The sequence below is a fragment of the Chiloscyllium plagiosum genome, chromosome 36 (genome assembly GCF_004010195.1).
Source record: "Chiloscyllium plagiosum isolate BGI_BamShark_2017 chromosome 36, ASM401019v2, whole genome shotgun sequence".
NCBI classification, from domain to species: Eukaryota; Metazoa; Chordata; class Chondrichthyes; order Orectolobiformes; family Hemiscylliidae; genus Chiloscyllium; species Chiloscyllium plagiosum.
In genome coordinates, this window is record NC_057745.1 from 21408149 (window position 1) to 21431584 (window position 23436).

The window sequence follows — 23436 nt, forward strand, 5'->3', positions numbered from 1 at the left end:
GGGAAGGAATCCACCAGGCTCACAGCGAGATGTTGAGTGGCTTTCTTTCCCACCCGGTGTACACCCATCCCACTATGATGGCTGATACCCACATCCTATGAAAGGACACAAAAATATCAAAGAAGGATAGCATCTGTTTGTTCAGAAAATTCGACTGTCGAATGCACAGTGACGCCCAAAACAACACAATTGTTGCGGTCGAAAAAAGAAACACCATTTTATAGATGTACAGCGTTAAGAAGAATACTCCTACTTGTTCCTATTTTTGACAAAAGATTTAAAGAAAGTTTAAACTACTTTGAGGTGCCATGAGACCCCAGCACTGCACCCTGTCCCCGCCCATCCCCACCACTTATAAAGCAACTCACAGCACATTGCTCTGTGTTGGACATTCTGCTATTGTATAGAGGAAACTGCATTACAATCTGATAAAAGGTCACAGACCTGAAATATTAACTGCTTCTCTTTTCACAGGTGTTGCCAGTCCTGCTGAGTACAACATTTTCTGTTCTTATTTTCCCTTTGAAATCGGAGACAAACCAGACGGAACTAAACGGTTTTCACTAGTCTTCTGCTTTGCCACGCTTTTATTTCTAGTAGCTCACTTCATGTACTGAATGCAGAATGAAGTATTGCAAAGCAGTATTAGGTATTCACAAAGATAGGACCTGCATGTATCAGTCTAGGAACAGAACCCAAAATGATGGGCTGGCTCATGTCAAAAATAATAATGTTAATGATATAAAGGGGGCAGAATTACTCCCTTAGTGAAGCTGACAGGATTGGGAAATTATGGAGCAATTTGCCATGGAAAGAAACTTACCCCCTTCTCCATAAGACCATAAGACATAGGAGTGGATGCAAGGCCATTCGGCCCATCAAGTCCACCGCCATTTAATCATAATGATGGGTGTTTCTATTCCACTTACCTGCACTCTCCCCGTAGCCCTTAATTCCTTGCGAGATCAAGAATTTATCATTCTCTGCCTTGAAGACACCCAACATCCGGGCCGCCACTGCACTCCGTGGCAATGAATTCCACAGGCCCACCACTCTCTGGCTGAAGAAATGTCTCCTCATTTCTGTTCTAAATTAACCCCTTCTAATCTTAAGGCTATACTCATGGGTCCTAGTCTTCTCGCCTAATGGAAACAACTTCCCAGCGTCCACCCTTTCTAAGCCATGCATTATCTTGTAAGTTTCTATTAGACCTCCCCTCGAACTTCTAAACTCTAATGAATACAATCCCAGGATCCTCAGCCGATCATATGTTAGGCCTACCATTCGCCGATCATCATATGTTAGGCCTACCATTCCAGTGAACATCCGTGTGAATTTCCACTGGACATGCTCCAGCGCAAGTATGTTCTTCCTGAGGTATGGGCCCAAAATTGGACACAGCATTCTAAATGGGGCCAATTCTCACCACCTCAGCAAAGTAAGTGCAAAGAAAGAAGCTCCATTTGGGATTTTCTCAACTCACCAGCAACAAAGGCCATGGAGTGGCCAATTAATGGCCAGTTAAAAAGGTCTCAACTCACCACCTCCCTGATCACCGAGTCACTAACCTCCCCCACAATCAGGAGGAAATGTGACTATCTCCAGAATGGGAAACCATGGAAACTTGCCGAACATGGCGAGTGCTCCAAAAGTCCCAATTTGGCGATGATCACAAGTGACAGAAGGTGTTCTTGGAAAGGCCACCCCACTGCCCACACTGCATTTCACCTGTACCCATGGAAGGAGGATAAAAAGCATTTTAACCACTTGATCCCCAGAAAAGCAGGCAGAGTTTCGGACCCCTGGAAGGAGCAAGCCTTGATGAGCTAGCCAGATTGCAAACAGATTGACAACTGATTGGGCGAATTACCTTGGCAGTGGGGGTGACATGTTGGTTACCAGCTAACACTTTCAACCCCACACTTTGTTTAGGTGATTAAGAAATTTACTGCAATTTTCCCAATGTTAAGCCATTTAACCAATACCACACAGACTCGGGTACTTATTGAGGCAGAGAGCTGGAAATTTATTACCAACTCATCCACATATGCTAATAGAACATCTCAGAGTTGCACAAGGTCTGGCTTCAATGGTTGCTTCTGCTGTTACAGTGTCTACAGTTGACTGGCTGACTAACCAATCGACTAATTGTTTAACTGATTATGAGAGTAAGATGGAAAACTTTTAATTCGGGTGCCACACGCTATGATGCAATACAGATATTTGAGACCTGTGCAATATGATGTCTCCCTTTTCCCTTTGCAGTTTAATAAAATAATTCTGATCAGTACATAACAAGGAATCACATTAGTATATTAGCTTTACACATGACCTGGCAGATGTACACTACAGCCAGAGTCAGAAACAAAAACTGAAGTTGCTGGAAAAGCTCAGCAGGTCTGGTAGCAACTGTGAAGAAAAATCAGAGTTAACATTTCGGGTCCGGTGACCCTTCCTCAGAACTCATTTTCACAGCTGGATTCAGTCCTTATACAAATGATTGACAGACACAGGTCAACTCACTGACTGACAACTTAACTGACTGAAAGTAAGGTGGAGATCTTTTAGGAGGGTGTCACATTTCCTGAAGCCATTCAACTGTCTTAAAAGGTATCGTGTCTTTCTGAAATCTGTGCAACAACACTTCGATGTGTCAATCTTTAAAATTCTCTATTAATTGTTCAACCAGCTTCACGCAAGTGGCACATCATTATTTTTAAGAACTTGCTTGATTTTCCTCATTAATTTTCCATTAAACTTTCCACAGCAAGTTATTTATGGAAATTAATGGTACATGTATAATCCTGATGTCAGCATCAGGATTGCTAACTACAGTGCAAATTTGCCTCTGCAACCCAGAAATTTAACAAAGTAATTTAAAGCATCATTCCTTCTGGTAAAAACTTTCGGCAGATATTGAAATTTTTTAATTTTAGTGTTTTTTTCCACTTTTCCTTTATCTTTTGCTCATTCTAATAAATTAATTTCTTTCCATGATTTTTATTCCTGAATCTGATCTGATGAATTCACCCATTCTAATCTACCCTCTTTCTTCATTATTCCTTAGTTTCTTAACCTTCAAGCCTCATTGATTGAGCTGACCCACCATTCACCATGACACAGTACTTCCAACAAGTTAGAGCATAACGATTTGTTTTGAGTGTTATGGAGCAGACCAAACCCCTCAAAATATTCAGAAGACAGTCCAGACCATAATGTTTCTTGTTTTAAATGTAAATGTAGGGTGTTATGTTCCAATTCGATTGGAATTCAATTGATCAAACTTCCAGATTTAAAGCAAAACACACTTTATTCATCTACTATAGTTAAAACACAACAAAAGAAGGAAGTAATTGGAATACCTTAACTCTATTGGAAAACATAACAGAATAATAGATACAGTAACTATCATTAATTAACTGTTCCAATATAGTAACATCCCATAGACACAGCCTTGGCATAATGCAAATTCAGAAAACAGATTATCTCACATGCAGTTCTCCAATCCAGGAGGAAAGAACATCAAAAGACAATTCTGAGAGAGACAGAGCTCCGGTTTTCAGCTGTAGCAAAGAACATATGGCAGCTTTTCAATAACCCCAGCAGCTTCTGCTGAAAGCTAAACTAAAGATCCCGGTTCTGTGGGAGTTTGACCACAGCCTTTCATGCTGCTTCTATAGTTACAGCTTTTTAAAGAAAGTCCCAAGTCCTCACAAGCTGTTTACTCCAATGATTGGATTTAAGAGGGTTCATCTCTGTCTTAAAACCTTTCTTCATACAAAACCAGGACAAAATAACTTCTTAAAGTCACAGCATCATCACATGACTCATAGGTTGCAGATAAACGTATAACCAAAGACTGAGACGACAGGATGCCTCAGTTTTGCACTCACCTCAGTTCCTCTTGATCAGGGAGGAGTGGGAGGATAGAAAAAGTTATAGCTCCTGATTACCAATCATAACAACTTAAGAAACAGGAGCAACAGGAGGCCGTTCAGCCCCTTCAATCTGCTTAATCATTCAATAAGATTGCGGGCTGATTCAATTATGGTTTCAACTCAACTTTCCCTCCTGCCTGCAAACACTCCCAGCAATGGTCATCGGATTTGACAGCTCTGTATTCAAATAGCCTATCAGAGCTCACTCTGAGTTACATAAGAATAATGATTACTCTCACCCATGTTAGCACATTTCCTATAGTATGGGGTCTTTAAAGGATTCTGTATTTCCCATAAATTTCTATGAGTCAAATAACCCTAATCATTCACTAAAGACAGAGTCCTGGCCAAAATGGTCTTTGGTTTATGTTCATTCTGCTCCAAAGTCCTTCCCCATTTACTTGCAGCTGTTTCATTGCAATAAATACATTTAATTATGCCACTACAAACAACTCCTGAGCATTAAATGGACAAATCATTCCCATTTGATCAAAACGAAACCACTATGAAGGGATCACTCTCACTCAGCAGAACAACTCCCAAGCTCTCCAGCAAAGCAATCCTGGGTAACGCGGCTCCATAAAAAGGACAAATCATGCCCGGGCAGCTCCTTAGCACAAAGCCAATCTGATTCTTGCTTGGCAGCACAGCTCACTCGCTGCCATCAAACCAGTCTGACAGTCAGCAACTACACACCTGCCTCTGGCTCAAAGACCCAATTAAAAGCAAACTTGGCAGCTGCCCAGACAAGAATATTCCGCTATGAGCAGCTGTCACCTTTACGACTGTCCTCCTTCCCGTCTGCCCACATCAGTTCCAGCTGTGGTTTACAACCCTAAAATATTTAAATACATCTTCCAAGCTCCATGTTAACTGCTGATCGTTAAGAAGACTTATTCCTCCTTTAAAGAACCTGCCATCATTAACTCTTAAAGCAGCACTCTTTGGCCTATGGCAGGCAGTAATCAACAAGAGACACTACTGAATATCGGGTTTACAGCCCAGATATTCCAACGGTCAGAGAGTTGGTGGAACAGAGCTGACTGGAGCTACACATTTGGACTAAACAGAATCTGGCTCTGGTGGAAACTGCTCATAAATCTTAATTCTCTGATGAGCAGTTTTTTTAAAAAATCTGGAACCCTATGAATTTCTTCACCATCTGGAGAAAGTCATTAAAAAGTCAGAGAATTTGAAAGATTCTGACTCACTTCAGCTTAATAACTACCCCGGCAGGGTTGAAGGATTAAACACCTACTCAAATGGAACTTCTAACTCCACAATGGACCCCCAAATACACCACCCCAATCCCTAATGCTGCCCGAAAAGACAACTACCTCCCCCTGACTCGATACTCTTCCCACCAGCACCTAGACCCCCAGCCCAGCACAGACTGACTCAACTGGACCTGACCACACCCTGGTCCCACTGGATTTGATGTTCCTCAGCTCACTCAGGACCAACCTGACCAACTGACCTACACTGGCATTATATCCATCTGGCTCATTGCCCTCCTATCTGTCCACCTGCCAAACCCAGCCCTCATGTACCTTGCACGCTTACCTCACCTCAGTCACTGTCAAAGTTCTTTTAGGATCTTTAACTCCTTAAATATGGCAGCAAGTGTCATTAAAACATCGGTGTGTGTTGGACTGCAACACTGATCCTGCTTATACAATACATTTCTCCCTGGTTTCCTTTAACGGTCAGATTTGGAACAGGCCCAACTCTAACTCTTGCCTTAGCCATTTTTGACATGACTGCCATTCTCTACTAATTGTAAAAGGTAAAGTGTGCATAGTCCCAGAAGACCACAGGGCTGCTCTTTCACTCTAGAGAGATGACTGGAGGTGATTAAGCATGAGGGTCACCACACCTCAGTCAAGGCAGGGTTGAGAAGCAGCCAGGATGGGAATATTGCATCTTCGGATTGTAATAACAAAGACTATGGTGTGAATTTAGGTTCTGCTGTACTGGAGCTGGGCCGTATCAGCCTTGTAGCCTCTCAGTGCTGAACAGTGAACCACCAGAGGCAGCCTGTGGCAGTATTCTCTGGAGGCAATGGATTCAGTAAAATCGAGATGCTGCACTGGCTGGTGTGATGCCAGAATTTCTAAATGGTTGACAGATTCTGCTATCACATCAATGGACAGATCAAGAAAGAAGAAAAAAAGCAGCCAGTTTATAGTCTGCATTGACGTTTTACATTAGGCCAATGTGTGGCTTGCGAGCACTACACTGGAAATCACTGCTGGAGGGATAGACAGAGGCGTTGTTTTGCTCTGTACTTGTTTGTGTTTCAACCAGATCCACTGAAGACATTTGGACATTTCTGTGCAATGAACCAGTGTTGAGCTGTTGGATAAGTGCTATTTAATAAAGCCTGGCATTAAAGTTGCAGAATCATTCTGAATAACTTTAGCTTAAGCAGTGATTGGCGAAAGCATAGCAGTGTATTTTTTCAGAGTTTTTTTTGAGAGTCTGTGCATAAATCAGGGAGGACAGAGGAAAGCACAAGCCTAGTCTGGGGGATCTGGGCGCAGTGCAGCTTCTGCACAGTGAGAGAATTTAACAAGGAAAGCTTAAGAAAAAAGGTTCGAGAACAGCATTGAGGAGGAAGCATGGAGGATGGCAAGAGGTCAGTCTGTACTCTGGGTGAGGGGTTTTCAATGTTTATCACCAACAGTGGCTCTATGTCATTATTACTTGCTAATTTCTGAAGGACACAGCTGCCAGTCTGAGGTGGGCAGAAAAGCCAGAAGAGGAAAAAATATACTTCACTTTGCCCTCACCAGTCTACCTTTTGAAGATGTACCTGTCCATGAGAATACTGATCAGAGTGACTACTGCACAATCCTTGTGGAGATAAATTCTGATCTATTTCAGAAAACATTAACTGAAATCTAATTTAGTAGGAACTTGCGTTATTTCAGAGAACATTGAAAACAAACTGATTAATTTATTTTACTGTGCTATAAGTTTTAATCGTTTTAGTCCTTATTTGTTTATATGCTTGATTTGGTAATCATTCACCATTTAAGTCAGCTGAAAATATACATACGCATTATTAATGATAGGTGAATGATCATAATTCTTTAAAGTAAGACGTCCCTTGCATTCCAAACTTTGAGACATCACTCTTCTGAACAAAACTTAATTGAAAATTACCAATATATTTAAGAGATTTGCATGATAATTCTGCTGAATTCATCAGTTATTAAGAACTCAATTGAAGGCAACCACAGGAGGTAATATCTTCTCAAGTGTAATGTTCTTCAGAATGGTCACTGAACCTGAAAAGTCAACTCTGCTTTCCCTCCACAGATGCTGCCAGACCTACTGAGATTTTCCAACAATTTCTGTTTTTTGGTTCAGATTTCCAGCATCTGCAGTGCAATTCTTTCGGCTTAATGGCATTTACACATCTGGACATTCTAATGTTCCAGAAATGATTGTACACCATATATTACAAATATATAGAATTACATAATCTGAGGGTAACTGTTGACCTTTAGCACACCTTGTGCATAAACTGACACCTGGCAGCTGTTCAGACCCATGACTGACACCAATTAATCGGCCCTGCAGCCCACAACATGGGAACATTCATCTTGTCAAACCTGCACGGCCATTTAGTCCAACTGTACCTGATTGAACACTTCAATACCTTTTACAATACTAACCCTGAAACCATTTACAGCATTGTAAATCACCTCTACTTCAAACATACTCAGAGACTGAACTTCCACAGCCCTCTGGGGTAGAGATTTTCAAAGATCCACCACGTCTCAATTCAGTCCTAAGTGGTATATCCCCTGCTTTACATTTGTACCCCTTGTTCTATACTCCCCAACCAGGGGAAATATCTTACCTGCATCTATCCCTTTAAGTATTTTGTAAGTTTCAATGAGATCACCACTCTTTCACTGAAACTCTAGTCTGCATAATCTCACTTCACAGGACAGTCCAACCACCCAAGGAACAAGTCTGGTGAACCTTCAATGCACTCCCTCTATGGGATAAGGAGACCAAAATACACATGCCAACTACACAACTGAAGAAAGACTTTACTACTCCGTATTCAAATCCTCGTGCAATTAGGGCTAACATTCCATTAGTCTTCCTAATCGCTTGATGATCTTGCATGTTAGCCTTCAGTGACTTATTGCCCAGGACAGCCAAATCTTTTGCATATCAACGTTTTCCAAGCTCTCACCATTAAAGAAATATTCTGCACATTGGTCCTTCCTGCCAAAGTGGATAATCTCTTTCCACATATAATCATAGAGTCATGGAGATATACAGCACACAAACAGACCCTTCAGTCCAACTCGTCCATGCCTACCAGATATGAGAAATTAATCTAGTCTCATTTGACAGCACTTTGTCCATATCCCTCTAAACCCTTCCTATTCATATACCCATCCAGATGTCTTTTAATGTTGTAATTGTACTAGCCTCCACCACTTCCTCTGACACGCACCAGTCTCTACGTGAAAATGTTGCCCCTTAGGTCCCTTTTATATCTTTCCCCTCTCACCCTAAACCTATGCCCTCTAGTTCTGGACTATCCCACCCCAGCGGAAAAGACTTTGTCTATTTACCCTATCCATGCCCTTCATGATTTTATAAACTTCTATAAGGTCACCACTCAGCCTCCAACGTTCCAGGAAAAGTAGCCCCAGTCTATTTTGCTTCTCCCTTTACTTCAAACTGTCCAACCCTGGCAACATCCTTGTAAATCTTTTCTGAACCCTTTCAAGTTTCACAACGTTTGAGCTATAGAGAGAGAGGCTGAACAGGCTGGGGCTGTTTTCCCTGGAGCATCGGAGGCTGAGGGGTGACCTTATAGAGGTTTACAAAATTATGAGGGGCATGGATAGGGTGAATAGGCAAAGTCTTTTCCCTGGGATGGGGAGTCCAGAACTATACGGCATAGGTTTAGGATGAGATGGGAAAGATATCAAAGAGACCTAAGGGGCAACATTTTCATACAGAGGGTGGTACGTGTATGGAATGAGCTGCCAGAGGAAATGGTGGAGGCTGGTACAATTGCAACATTTAAGAGGCATTTGGATGGGTATATGAATAGGAAGGGTTTGGAGGGATGTGGGCTGGATGCTGACTGGTGGGACTAGATTGGGTTGGGATATCTGGTCGGCATGGACGGGTTGGACCGAAGGGTCTGTTTCCATGCTGTACATCTCTAGGACTAATATTCCAAAAGTGGCCCAACCAATGTCCTATACAGCCGCAACGTAACCTCCCAATGCCTATACTCGATGGACTGACCAATAAAGGCAAGCACACCAAACGCTTTCTTCACTATCCTGTCTACCTGCAACTCCACTTTCAAGGAGCTATGAACCTGCACTCCAAGGTCTTTGTTCAGCAACACTCCCCAGGACCTTCCCATTAAGTGTGATATTCCATCTTGCCCAGTCATAAAGCCTGTCCAAATCCTCCTGAAAATGTTTCACATTTTCTCTCACAATACACATTCCTTAGTTTTGTATCATCGATAAATCTGGAAATATTACACTTGGTCTTCATGTCCATATCATTGATATATATTATGTACAGCTGAAATCCCAAGTACTGGTCTTTGTATTACACCACGTATTCCAGCCAGCCAATGAAAGAATAACTCATTTATTCCTACAGTTGGTTTTCTGTCTGATAAGCCAATCTCTAATCCATCCCAGTAAATTATCTCCTACACCATGTGCTTTAAATTTGCTAACCAATCTCTGGTGGTGGGGATCTCATCAGAGAATTCCTACAGTATGGAAGCAGGCCATTCAGGCCATCAAGTCCACACTGACTCTCCGAAGAGTATCCCACCCATACCCAACCTCCTACCATATCCCTGTAACCCTGCATTTCCCATGGCTAACCCACCCAACTTGCACATTCCTAGATACTATGGACAACTTAGCATGGCCAAACCACCTAACCTGCACATCTTTGGACAGTGGGGGAAAAACCGGAGCACCCAGAGTAGATACTGGGAGAACGAGCAAACTCCACTCTTTCAGTTGCCAGAGGATGGAATCAAATCCATGTCCCTGTGAGACAGCAGTGCTAACCACTGAGCCACTGTACCACCTTATGAAAATCTTCTGACAATCCAACTATATATACAACTAGTGACTCCTTTTTTATCAATCTTGTTCATGACACCCTCAAAAAAACTGCAAAACGTTTGTCAAAAATTATTTCCTATTCGCAAATCCACGCTGACCATGTCCAATCAGGACATTCTTATTCAAATGTGTATTTACCACTTCCTTCACGACTGCTTGAAACATTTTCCCTACTAGTCATATATGATGATAAGTCTGTAGTTCCCCATTTTCTCCCTTACTCCTTCCTTAAATAGTGGGGTTAAATTAGCAAGAATCATTCCAGAATTTATGACATTTTGGAAGATAATTATCAATGCATCAACCATCCCTATATCGAATTCCTTCAACGCTCACATTTTAAAGGTCTGATCAAGTTTGAGCATCATTAATATATCCAGTCCAACCTCCTAACTAATACTAACTTCCTTCAACTCTTAATTCTACTCAGTCACTTGGATCTCTAATTCTGGGAGATTTCTTGCATCTTCCTCAGTGAAAAACAATTTAGCTTCTGTGCCATTTCTCTATTTCCCATTACAAACTCTCTTGAATCTTCTTTTAATTAGTCCACATGTGTCATGGTCAAATGTTTCCTGTTAAGTAGCTGTAGAAGCTTTTACTGTCCATTGTTATGTTTTTTGCAACATAGCGTTCATAATCTACTCTTTCTTCTCTCATCAACTTCTCAGTTTTATTTATTCTAAAAAAGTCCTAATCCTCAGATATATTACTATTTCTGGTTACCACAAAGCATAATTCTTCCTAAAACAATTTTTTTCTCTTCGTAGGGAACAAGAATTAATCCTATTGCACATCCCAAAAACAGTCTCTGCAACTGGAGATTAATGACTAACATCCACCAGTTCACAGGCAACTTGCTTAATTTTTGGTAAAATCCCACAGGAGTCATCTAAAGAAACTAGACGTCAAACTAAAACCACTCTAAGGTTATCACTATAATAGATTATCACCATAATGAACCATTCACTATTAAGGTAAAGACATCTAGATAATACTAAATAAACTTTCCAAAATGTAAATATTTCTCAGTTTACATATGATTTAAAAATATTTTTGAAATGAATAAATTTACTACCTTAGTTCTCTCACTGGTAACAGTCTTTCTTTGGTTTTGGAGTACAAGTCCACTAACCCAGAACGATGCATCAACTGTCCATTTCCAGCTTTTGTTGGTGAATTATGACTGCAGCTTTGATAGTCACAATGGAAGTCTTCACGAGCGCTGTCTGAGAGTGCTGCAAGGAAGTAGGAGTAATCGTGAAACTGGAGCTTAACGTAAAATGCAACATTCTTGAAAGTGGTTTCAAATCCATGCACTACACTCAGAAACGTCACGGGAATCCTAACAGTAATTTCCAAAGGCATTGGTCTTAGCTGATATGCGCAACTGTATCGAATGACAAGACAGTAGATTATACAGAAAGAGTGCATATAATCAGCTGTCAAAGCCAAAGGCCACCTAATAAGGTGTCAACTGTAGCTCAAATAGTTGAACAAACCTCAGACATGATCATCTAAAAATTCTGAATTGTTGATTACTTGGTTAAGGATGATGAGACCTGAAGTACTTGATATCAGATCTTATCATAGAACTAGTGTGACATTACACTCTTCACCTTGTGGGCTGTAGGCAACAGCTTAGAAACCAGACCACTAGAACCACAGCCACATTCAACTAAATTGTTCTAGAGATCCAGCTGTGGATTGCAGAGCTATAGGGGAAAGATATAACACAAGGACTGGAGTTAATACTGGGCTGGGAGTGAAGTCACACAGGAAGGTTATTAGAGCAAAGAAAGGGAGAAATTGGAAACGGAAGGAGATTGAGAGTCAGGCATTTCAGGAGTTACATCAAAGGCATGGACTGGAGGCACCATTTAAAGTGGGGCATAGAGGAACTCCTTCTAATTCCGCTATCAGTGAGGGCACTTACTTACTTTGTAACTCAGGGCACTTTCCTGAGTGCGGCCATGAAGGCAGATAAGTATCGAAATAGACCCATGAAACAGGCTGCTAGGTTCTTTATTTGTTTATGCTAAATGAAGAACACTTGATTCTGTCAATGTTAAAGGACACCAATTGTTTTTCCCTGCCCAGTAATGCAAGTGGTGAAATTGTGTACATGCTCCCATCCACCATTTTGGCATCTTATTAAGCCATGTAAAGCTTGACAACAGCTTGTTACTTATCGTGCATTAAGTATCTGACAGAACAAATGAAAGGAAAATTAACTTGAAAAACAGGTACAAGGGAAACCCAAAGCTTTTCCCCTGAGGTCCCAAGCTACACTGCTCCCTCTTGACTTCCTCTGACCCATGATTCACCCACTGGTAGATCAAGCTGGATGGTGAAGTTGTCACTGCTACCCTCCTCCCCTCCCACCCCACCCCCATTCAGACCTCTGTCTAACCTTGTAATCAGATCGCTATCTGCACACTTCCGCAAGGACCCCTGCTGTTTTCTAAGGATGTTCTAGTTATCTGTTTACAACAGCAAGTCACCAGCAGGTCACAGCAAGGCAGCTGGGTCAGATGGGCCCAAAGCATACAGAGTAGACAAATCAAGTGACAATTGGTTTGTAATGCCCATTCGATGCCAGCAATGCCACTTTGAAGCTGAACTCTCCAGCTAACATTTTCCTTCATCTCACTTGCTGAATACATATTCCACACTTAGGGGTCTAAAACTGGTCTAAAGCTACAGGGCGTAGGTTTAAGGTGAGGGGCAAAGATTTAAAAGGGACCTGAGAGGCAACATTTTGATGCAGAAGGTAGTGCATGTATGAGACAAGCTGTCAGAGGAAGTGGTGAAGGCTAGTATAATTACAACATTTAAAAGGCATCTGGATGGATATATGAATAGGAAGGATTAGAGGGATATGGGCCAAATGTTGGCAATGGGGCTTGATCAGTTTAGGGTATCTGGTTGGCATGCACGAGTTGAAGCAAGGGGTCTATTTCCTTTCTGTATAACTCTATAACTCCTTCTCTACAGGACAGTGGAGAAATCCAACCACGTTGCCATAAAATCAGAATTCATGAAACTAGATTGTTTTAGGCTATACTGATGAGCCTTTGTCAGATTTATTACAGTCCAAAGAAGACCCAACTTGCAGGAAAGCAATTCAGGTGGTGAATGAAGCAGACGTCCAGTATTAAAACAGATTAATCCGAAGAATCTATTCACCTTATAAGCTGCAAAATCACAAAATAAAAACCATATACACCAAACAATCAATGGACAGAACCTGACACTAAAACATCTTTGCAAACACTGTAGAAAAAAATCTCATGGATGCAAACAATGCCTGGTTTTTAAAACAGAATACTTTTATCATAAGCAAATAGGTCACTTTCAGAAAATGTGTCAAAGCAGGACACAGTTACAGAAAAGCAAAAGATTAAAGAACTAGCCACACAAAGAGATAAATGAGGTTGAACAGTCTCTAATAGAAGAAAAATTCTACTCCTATGGAATATTAATGACCCTGACCAAACATTTTCTCAGACATTTATGTCAATAAGTAAGTTAGACACAGGAGCAAGTATCACAGTGCTGTCTGATAGAGACCACTGTAATGACGCACTGCTTACAGTAAGCAGATATTCAGCTAAATGGTCCAGGGGCATCAGACTTGACATTAATGTTATGCTAAGAGCAATTCCAAGAATGGGAAACACCAACTACCAGAAAACCTTCATGTACCTCACAAGCAATAAATCTTTCCCTTAAATAGATATTTTCCTTAACCTCATTCCAAAAGTGGAAAAAGTTAAACAACAAAAGTCAAGGAAAAGGCAACAGAAAATATTGTTGAATTTCACGAGCTCACAATGGAACTTAAATGTTAAGTGATGTCAGAATGAAATGTTTTGAGAGATGGCAAGCAGTACTATAGTAGTTTGGCTGAAATGTTTTTCACTGCTATCAAAACAGATCAGTTAGAGACACGGTGGCACAGTGGTTAGCACTGCTGCCTCACAGCGCCGGAGACCCGGGTTCAATTCCCGCCTCAGGCGACTGACTGTGTGGAGTTTGCACGTTCTCCCCGTGTCTGAGTGGGTTTCCTCCGGGTGCTCCGGTTTCCTCCCACAGTCCAAAGATGTGCAGGTCAGGTGAATTGGCCATGCTAAATTGTCCGTAGTGTTAGGTAAGGGTTAAATGTAGGGGTATGGGTGGGTTGCGCTTCGGCAGGTCGGTGTGGACTTGTTGGGCCGAAGGGCCTGTTTCCACACTGTAATCTAATCTAATCTAATCTAAAAGAAAACTGCAGATGCTGGAATCCAAGGTGGACAAGCAGGAGGCTGGAAGAACACAGCAAGCCAGGCAGCAACAGGAGGTGGAGAAATCAATGCTTCAGGTGTAACCCTTCTTCAGAACTGATGAGAGCTTAGATTCCAAGTTGCAAAAACGTTCCAACTGAACTGGAAGCAAGGACGTACCAGCTGTATAGTCTGCACCACTCGAGAGGAAGTATGTGATAGACAAACAATGGAAACATCAACCACAATGCAAAGATAATTTTGTCAGCATGATGAAATGAACTACCTGATTCATCAATAATTCAGTCTCTCAGAAGGAGGGAGAAAGTCCAAAATATTCAGGACAACAAAAATAAAAACCAAGTTTCACTATGCTACTCCAAAATTCCACCAAGTTAAAGATGCAGCACACATAACCGCATGAAAAAACACTAAGGAAAGAGAAATAGTGTGCAAAGATCCAAAATATGGAAAAGACATAAATCATCTTCTACAGTGGGGACCACATAACAGATTTGGTGAAAGTCATATATTCCTAAAGTTACCCATGATATAAATACACAAAGTTAACAGTCTTACAGTTCAAAGAGGAACTGCAGATATCAATTGAATAATCTTCTACAAAAAATGATCATTCTTTTAAGTTCCCACAAACAATCTCAGGGGAAAAGTGAAACTTTCTGAATTTGTAAAGTGAAGGTGATTTGGGGGGTAAATGGATGAGTGGTTAATGTAAGCATATAAACAAATGTATAACAATGTAATTATTACGAGGAAACAAAGGCTTGGGGGCAATGTTGCATACTGGTCTAAAACAGTCTAAGAAAGGTTAATACTTGTTTGAGTACAGGAAGCACCTCCCATTATCTTGGGAACGTGGCCGGAATAAAGAAGGATCTTGCAGGAGTCCGACCTGGTGCGCTTCTAGCAGTCTCTGTGGCAATGTAGATTGTCTTCATTGTGAACTAATTTGTAAATAGTTGCAGTAATACAATAAACCTGATATTATTTATTCAACAAGATCTAGTTAAACCAGAAAAAGAATTTTCCAAATCTATACTTAGACCACTTAGGGCTTGAAGAAACCCACACATGCAGCAGTAATCATGGCCAAGAACACTTTGTGTCTAGTTCCTTCCATTCTGGCTTTGGAGACACATGATACATCTTAATTTACTGTTCACTATCATGTAAGAGAGGTCATGGAGGTTTTCTATTCAATGGGTGCCAATTACATTTCATCTGCCTCATCACACAACAATTAGTGAAGTAACACAGTGCCTCATCACACAACAATTAGTGAAGTAACACAGTAGCTCTATAAGAATTGCAGGTTTCCCCATGGTGCAGGGGGCAACTGATCTCTCGTTTACACATCAACTCTGTGATTTACCACAACTAAAAAGGATTCCACGCTCCTGGTATCCAGCTAGCCAAGTAATGGAAGTCATTAACAGCAGTTACTGCACTCAGGAGAGCAAAGGAAAAGGCAGAACAACATTTCTGCCGGAGTGTGGGGCAGATAAAGAAGGAAAAGCAAACCATTCAGGTATAAAACCAGAAAGTTCTGAAGAAACTCAGCAGGCACCCTCATTCTCAGCAGCAGCATCCAGAAAATAAGTCCACCTGGCACTCAGGTTGCATTTGTTTAGATTTACATTTAGTCCTCCTCACTATTACATGTTGCCTGCTTCCCTTTAGCTTTTATCTGATTTGATTGCTTTTGTGTTTACATCCTCTTAACAGCAAAGCTTTTTATTTTTGGACAGATTTTTACAAGAAATATCCTTCATTGTAATCATAAACATATAACTGTTTACCTGTGATGTTTTATAGTGTCTGGGTGTTGCCTGCTTTGTAATGAACTGTGTTATCAAACAAGAATTATAGCTTCGAAAGTGTGGTGCTGGAAAAGCACAGCAGTCAGGCAGCATCTGAAGAGCAGGAAAATCGACTTTCATCAGGAAGGGCTTATGCCCGAAACATCGATTTTCCTGCTCATCAGATGCTGCATGATCTGCTGTGCTTTTCCAGCAACACACTCTCAACTCTAATCTCCAGCATCTGCAGTCCTCGCTTTCTCCTCTCAGAGAGAAGTGATGTCATGTGCTGTCACTTGTATTGCTTCTGCTAGACGTTGTTGAGCATACCCGTGCTTATATCCATCACAGACTTCCTTTTGAAGCCAGTTTGTGAAAATTGTGGCAATCTTTGCTTTTCTTTTAGCTGTAAAGGATGAATAATCAGTTTGATGGAGTGGCAAGAGCATCCTGCAATTTTTTTTTAACAATCCAACCCCTCAGGTTGCAACTTTTATATGGGACTCGGTGGTATGAGACATCTTCCTTGATAATCTCTCTCTCTGCATTGGTTTATTGTACATGGGAATTGGATTGGAACCGGATTTGTGAGTTAACTTGCGTTACATTGACCTACACTTGAATGTGGTGTTAAAACTCGAGCCTGAGGATATAAAAATGAGCAAGTTGTTTACAGCAGGTTTTGAAAAGACTGTACAACACATTTTTATTTGAGTGCTGGGCATAGGAATAGTATAGATGGGCTAGTATAGATTTTAGAAGCGCATATGGGGTAAAATCCCAAATTGTTTCTCCCAATCTTTCATCATAACTTCAATTCAATCTCAGAGACTGTGGGGAAAATACATATATTTTTGTGGGAAAAAATATCTGCCCCCCCCCCTGCCCACCCACAGCACGGCCACATATAAAACAGCATCTGCAGGCCTCACTTTCTCCAAGAACTTTAGCTTGCCCTTTCCATCACTGGCTCGGGAAAGCCTTTCAGCAAATTTACCTCCCTTCTCCTCAAACAGCAAGATCTTGTCAGTAGGAAAGCCCATCACTTGTCCTTTCTTCTCCATTCCCCACCAAAAAATGAATTCTCTCAAAGTTTATCCTTCTGTCTCTCATTGTAGTTTCTGTGTTTTCTTGATTTTTCTTCTCCTCCCAACTACCCGAGCCCCTATGTATTCAAGTCTTACGTTAATACTTATCGCCTCAACTTGTGCCTTCCTCTGAACGTTACGCTGCTCTCCCTTTCTCTTTCTAACTAACTGTATCAGTTCAGACCATCGAACCTGTTCTGCTACTTAACACAAAAAAGTGAAAAATATTGTTAATAAACTTTTTTTAATATATAAAGTATCTTCAGGTTTGGATGAAGGCATTTAAAATACTTGTTTGCTACAGAGCAGTAGATACATACTGTTTTATGGTAGTGTATATAAACATGATCACAGGCCACTGTGCTCACAATCTGTGCAGAGATTGATTGGATAGGGTGCCAGCCAAATGCAATGGCAGCAACTTAATGGGCAGAATTTATGCTTAAGAGCAGAGGCACACATGCCCTCCAATTCATTGTAGAAAAGCCATAGCAAAATGCCAACAAAACAAAAATACAATATTTATTCAGTCACCCGGCAGAGTCCCTTTAAGTCCACCCCCAAATCATCAGTTGAGATCAAAATCTAAAAAGTTCCAACGAGCATTTTGTGTGGGATGAGGCAGATACTGACACAACTAAATGCAATACTGTAATGCCCTCTGCAGGCTTGTGGCAGAATTGCTGGCTCAAAGGCAATATAATGTCCTGCAAAATATTTAATTATTAAAACGTAGCACCAACCCTTTGTCACCTCCAAATTAAAGAATGCCCACAAGTGTATGTGGAGAGATTCTGACCATTAATTATTTAAAAATTAATTTTATAAAATTAAAATCATATCATGAAATGTCTTTAACTGTTTTCTGTTAATCTGATGTGCCATATAATGAAGGAACAGCTTGTAGAAATCATTAATTCAGGTGTATCCAAGTTTATCATACACTCAGTAAAAGCTGGAACAATAAGACAGCCAGATTAAACAAACCGTTCTAGTTAGCAATCATCATTTTGGTAGCAGAATTCACCAGATATTAAAAAATTTATTCAACTGAAGTTCGGTTGACACAAAATTTCCTGAAATATTTTGACTTTTAATTGGAGAGACCTTGTTTGCTAATGGATGACATAGAAATAGCTACCGCAGTTCAGAAGTGTGAAAAATTTTGATATGTTCAAAATCTCCCAAAACATTTTGACTCTTAATCGAAGAACCTTAATAGTATGGTTTTCTCAAGGATTTTTATTTATCTATTGCAATATACTTACAACGTCCAAGGACAGGTAACGATAACTTGACCTGACCAGGAGAACTTTTTGAATGGATATCATTTTCATTGGTTTCCTGGGGGGGAAAAAAGAAATTCCTTCAATTACATTAAAGCATCTTCATAAATTCAACTAAACAAATATTGGAAAGATGTTGTGAAACTTGAAAGGGTTCAGAAAAGATTTACAAGGATGTTGCCAGGGTTGGAGGGTTTGAGCTATAGGGAGAGGTTGAATAGGCTAGGGCTGTTTTCCCTGGAGCGTCAGAGGCTGAGGGGTGATCTTATAGAGGTTTTTAAATCATGAGGGGCATGGATAGGATATATAGACAAAGTCTTTTCTCTGGGGTGGGGGATTCCAGAACTAGAGGGCATAGATTTAGAATGAGACGGGAAAGATATAAAAGAGACCCCAGGGGCAACTTTTTCACACAGAGGGTGGAACTTGCATGGAATGAGCTGCCAGAGGAAGTGGTGGAGGCTGGTACAATTGCAACATTTAAAAGGCATCTGGATGGGTATATGAATAGGAAGGGTTTGGAGGGATATGGGCCAGGTGCTGGCAGGAGGGACTAGATTGGGTTGGGATATCTGGTCGGCATGGATGAGTTAGATCGAAGGGTCTGTTTCGGCCATAACATCTCTATTGAGTCAATGACTCTATCATAACAAACAAACCTGGCTTCAGCTACATGTTTTATGATTACATTTGTGGTTTCTGATGCCCATGAAATTACACTGCAGAATAATGGGCATGGAAATGTGTCAGAAATTCCCCTCCGTCATATTTTAATTGTTTGAGTAACACCTCTTGAATAACAAATAATATAATTTCAGATGAACTTGTGAAAACATGCTTATGGTGTTATCTCTCCATGCAATTTCAAGAGATTTTTTTTTAAACATTTGAGGATGGAGGCATCCCTGTGCAGCTCGACAATTATTGCCCATCCACAGAGGGCAGTTAAAGTTACCACATTACTGTGGGTCTGGAGTCCATGTAGGCCAGACCAGGTAAGGATTGGAGTTCCCTTCCCTAAAAGACATTAATGAGCCAGAGGGCTGTTTCTAACAATTGACAATGGATTCATGGTCATCGTTAGACTCTTAATTCCAGATTTGCATCACATTCCAATTCCATCATCTGCAATGTGGGGATTTGAACCAAGGTCAACCAAGGTCAGTCAGATTAAACCCCAACAATAAATACCATTGGGACATCACTACTGACAACTACTTAGCTAGTTCTCTCAAATTCATTATAAGAAGGTTTTCCTGTACTTTAGCAATAATATTCATACAAGTAGAGAAATATAACACCAAGGCTGGATAAAATTATGTTGTTATCTACACTGGTTTCACCCTGGCTCACAGACATCATAAATATATCCTGTGATAGAAATGAAATCTTGTCATCTTGTAGCAGAAAACTTTCTTCAGAGATTGAGAGGCTCCAAGCAAAATTTGATGATGCACTATATTCCTTGAACTGGGATAGAATATTTTGCCAAAATGGAAGACTGTCCTATTGCCTGGCATAGACAAGTGCAAAAGCAGGGACAACATTTTGAAAGCACTTCTCTATAACACCTGGCTCTAAACAAATTAGGAATGATGGCAGAATGCTCTTGCAAAATTATTACAAATGCACTTCATCAAAAGAATTGTTAAACTGCTATTAGCCAAATGGAGGCTAAAAGGCAATGTTGGGTTAAAAATTAAAAGTGATTCTGACAATTTTCTTATATTACACTTACATGAACAATTGTTCTACCACACTGGGATCTTATAAAGTGTTTCATAGGTAGGTTTTCACACTGAACCACAATGACATATTAAGAGAGGTGACCAAAATACTGGGCCAAGAGGACAGTTTTCGGAAGTATTTTGATGGAAGAGACAAAGATTTGAGGAAGAGAGCTTCAGAGGATGGGGCCTCTTCAGGTGGAAGGACAGTTGTCAAAGTGCGATAATGGAAATAAGGCAAGGAGAGGCCAACATTGGAGGAGCAAAGAGTACCCAGTGGCTCACGCAGAGGAAGGTGGAGGTACAAGACCTTGGGAAGCATTTGAACACTCGAATGAGAATTTTTAATTTTAGAAATTTCCAAACTGCTAGCCAATGTAAGCCAATCAGCATAGAAATTGATGGATAAATGGAACATGGTGCAAGGTAGGATGCTGGTTGCAGTTTTATGACTGAGCTGAATTTTGCAGGGTGCTGCAAGTTGGAATATCATGCAAGGGAGCATTAGAACATTAAAGTGCACAGGCATCAAAGATTGGGAATGAGGTTTTCAGCAACATATGGATTTAGGAAAAGCCTACATTCTGACGGTGGGCACAGAGTTTTGGAAGCTAAATACATGTTCGAATCAGACACAGAGATTGCAAACTTGTTTAGTGAAGGACAACAGATAACAACAGTTTGCAGAATAGGTGCACAAATAACACATAAGTTTACTTCAATACTATATGCACATATGCAAAGTTTCATCTTAACAACAAGATATAAATGGGGACTAAAGAATTATTCAGTTTGTGAGAAGTTTTGTAGCTCGGGTGCTCGTTGTTGTGGTTCTGTTCGCCGAGCTGGAAATTTGTGTTGCATTCGTTTCGTCCCCTGTCTAGGTGACATCCTCAGTGCTTGGGAGCCTCCTGTGAAGCGCTTCTGTGATCTTTCCTCCGGCATTTGTAGTGGTTTGAATCTGCCGTTTCCGGTTGTCAGTTCTCATAACTCATCACAGCACACAAACCAACAGCCACTCTCAGACAACAACTCACCAGAACGAACGACCCAATACCCAGCATGAGCAAAACCAATGTAGTGTACAAAATCCCATGCAAGGACTGCACAAAACACTACATAGGACAAACAGAAAGACAGCTAACGATCCGCATCCATGAACACTAACTAGCCACGAAATGACACGACCAGCTAGCCTTAGTAGCCACACACGCAGATGACAAGCAACATGAATTCGACTGGGACAACACTACTATTATAGGACAAGCTAAACAGAGAACAGCCAGGGAATTCCTAGAGGCATGGCACTCATCCACAGATTCAAATCAATAAGCACATCGACCTGGACCCAATATACCGACCACTGCAGCGGACAGCTGGAACTGAGAACCGGAAGCAGCAGATTCAAACCACTACAAATGCCGGAGGAAAGATCACAGAAGCGCTTCACAGGAGACTCCCAAGCACTGAGGATGTCACCTAGACAGGGGACGAAACGTCTGCAACACAATTTCCCAGCTCGGCGAACAGAACCACAACAACTAAAGAATTATGCACAACTGCAGTCTCTGGTACCATGATATTGTGCAAACTAGATAAATGAACTCGTGCCAAAACAACATTTATTATTGCATAAGTAAAAAGTGCAGTTGTTAGTTATAAAGACTATTCTCAAAATGAATGTATCTTGTTTATATTATCGGCTCTGATTGGACATTACAGAATGTTTCTAAATTTTCCATACGAGCTCAGGAACTAATTAAATTTTCTGTACAAGCTCAGGAACAAATACAGATCGCAACAATGACTCAGTATTCATTTTGAACAATTGGCCAATTTACAGTGTGCTAATTTAACTACACTGAATTCTACAATGGTAATACATCTTCTACATGACAAATTGAGCATGCTCTCACCACTTCATTCATATTATCCATTAATATCTTCCAGTGGCAAATTAATGGAACCAAATTAATGAAAATTATTACAGAAAAAAATTCAAGAAATTAAGATTTTAAGAAACAACAGTGGGAAAGCACAAGTCAAAATAAGAGGTTGAAAGGTGGAACAGAAATCAGAATTGAAGTTTCTGGGAAGCATCGTATCAGAATATGATATAAAGAAACCAGAGCTAGTACAGGAATGGCAAATGATGTATTCTCCAACATCAAGCGTTCCTCCATATACAAATGAGCAGAGATTGTAAGAATATTTCTTGGGATTGTTATTTAACAGCACCTTATGTAGAGGTCTGAGCCCTAACTGTGTTTAAAGAACAGTGGACATCCATAAGCTAGTGTGATGATGCTATGGTTGAGAGAGGCTACTTTGTACTTTTCCTTTGAAGAGAGGTTTTAAGGCAGAGGTGAAGTGCAGTCTGCCAGAACAGCTAGTAAGGCCTTGAGAGTTTTAAACATTTGGAACAATAGAAGCAGCTTGAGTGAGTGTGGTCAAACTCCCAAAGAGCCAGGAACTTTAGTTTAGCTTTTAGCAGTTGGTTTTAGGGTCTGAAAGAAGTGGAAGCTATTTTTTCTCTCTCTCGGTAACAGACAAAAGCTGGGAATTGTTTGGGAGCTGCACATAAGACAATCTGTTTTCTAAATTTGCCTTTTGCCAAAGGTGTGTTTATGGGATGTTACTATAGGGGAACAGTTAATTAGTAATAGGTGCTGTATCCATTATTCGGTTAAGGTTTCCAATAGAATGAAGTTTTTCAAATTCCTTTTCTCTTTTGTTGTACTTTAACGATAGTGGCTGAATAAACTGTCTTTTACTTTATGTCTGGTAGTTTGATCAATTGAATTGCATCTAGAACGCAATACCTTATATTTGCCTTTAAAATAAGAAAACATTAGGATTGCGACTACATTTTGAATATTTTAAGGGGGTTTGGTTTGGTCCATAACACTAGAATATTGTGAAATGTGCTTCTGGAGAGAGATGGAACAGATCAGATGGACAGAACCCAAGAGAAATTAAGGGGTTCTCAGGATGTTGCAGGAGGGAGGAAGATTGTGAATGGATATCACTAACGAAACCACAGGTTAGAATGGGTTATATTCTAAGGCATGAGAACCTGCAGAAGGAGATGATTGAAGATTACTACGTCATAAACAAATAAGGGGAGAAAGAATGATGTCAGACAACATGAAAATGGGAGGATCCT

At 40.6% G+C, this 23436-nt stretch overlaps 1 protein-coding gene across 1 annotated transcript in view; it reads right to left on the reverse strand.

The window, feature by feature from the left end:
- Positions 1-23436, reverse strand: part of LOC122541036 (protein unc-13 homolog B-like) — a 146486-nt gene that overhangs the window by 40214 nt on the left and 82836 nt on the right. The window contains exons 7-8 of the mRNA XM_043677515.1: positions 18526-18601; positions 11163-11322 (exon numbers count right to left, since the gene is read on the reverse strand). Coding sequence (XP_043533450.1) covers positions 11163-11322; positions 18526-18601 — 236 coding nt within the window. The remainder of the gene's footprint in view (positions 1-11162; positions 11323-18525; positions 18602-23436) is intronic.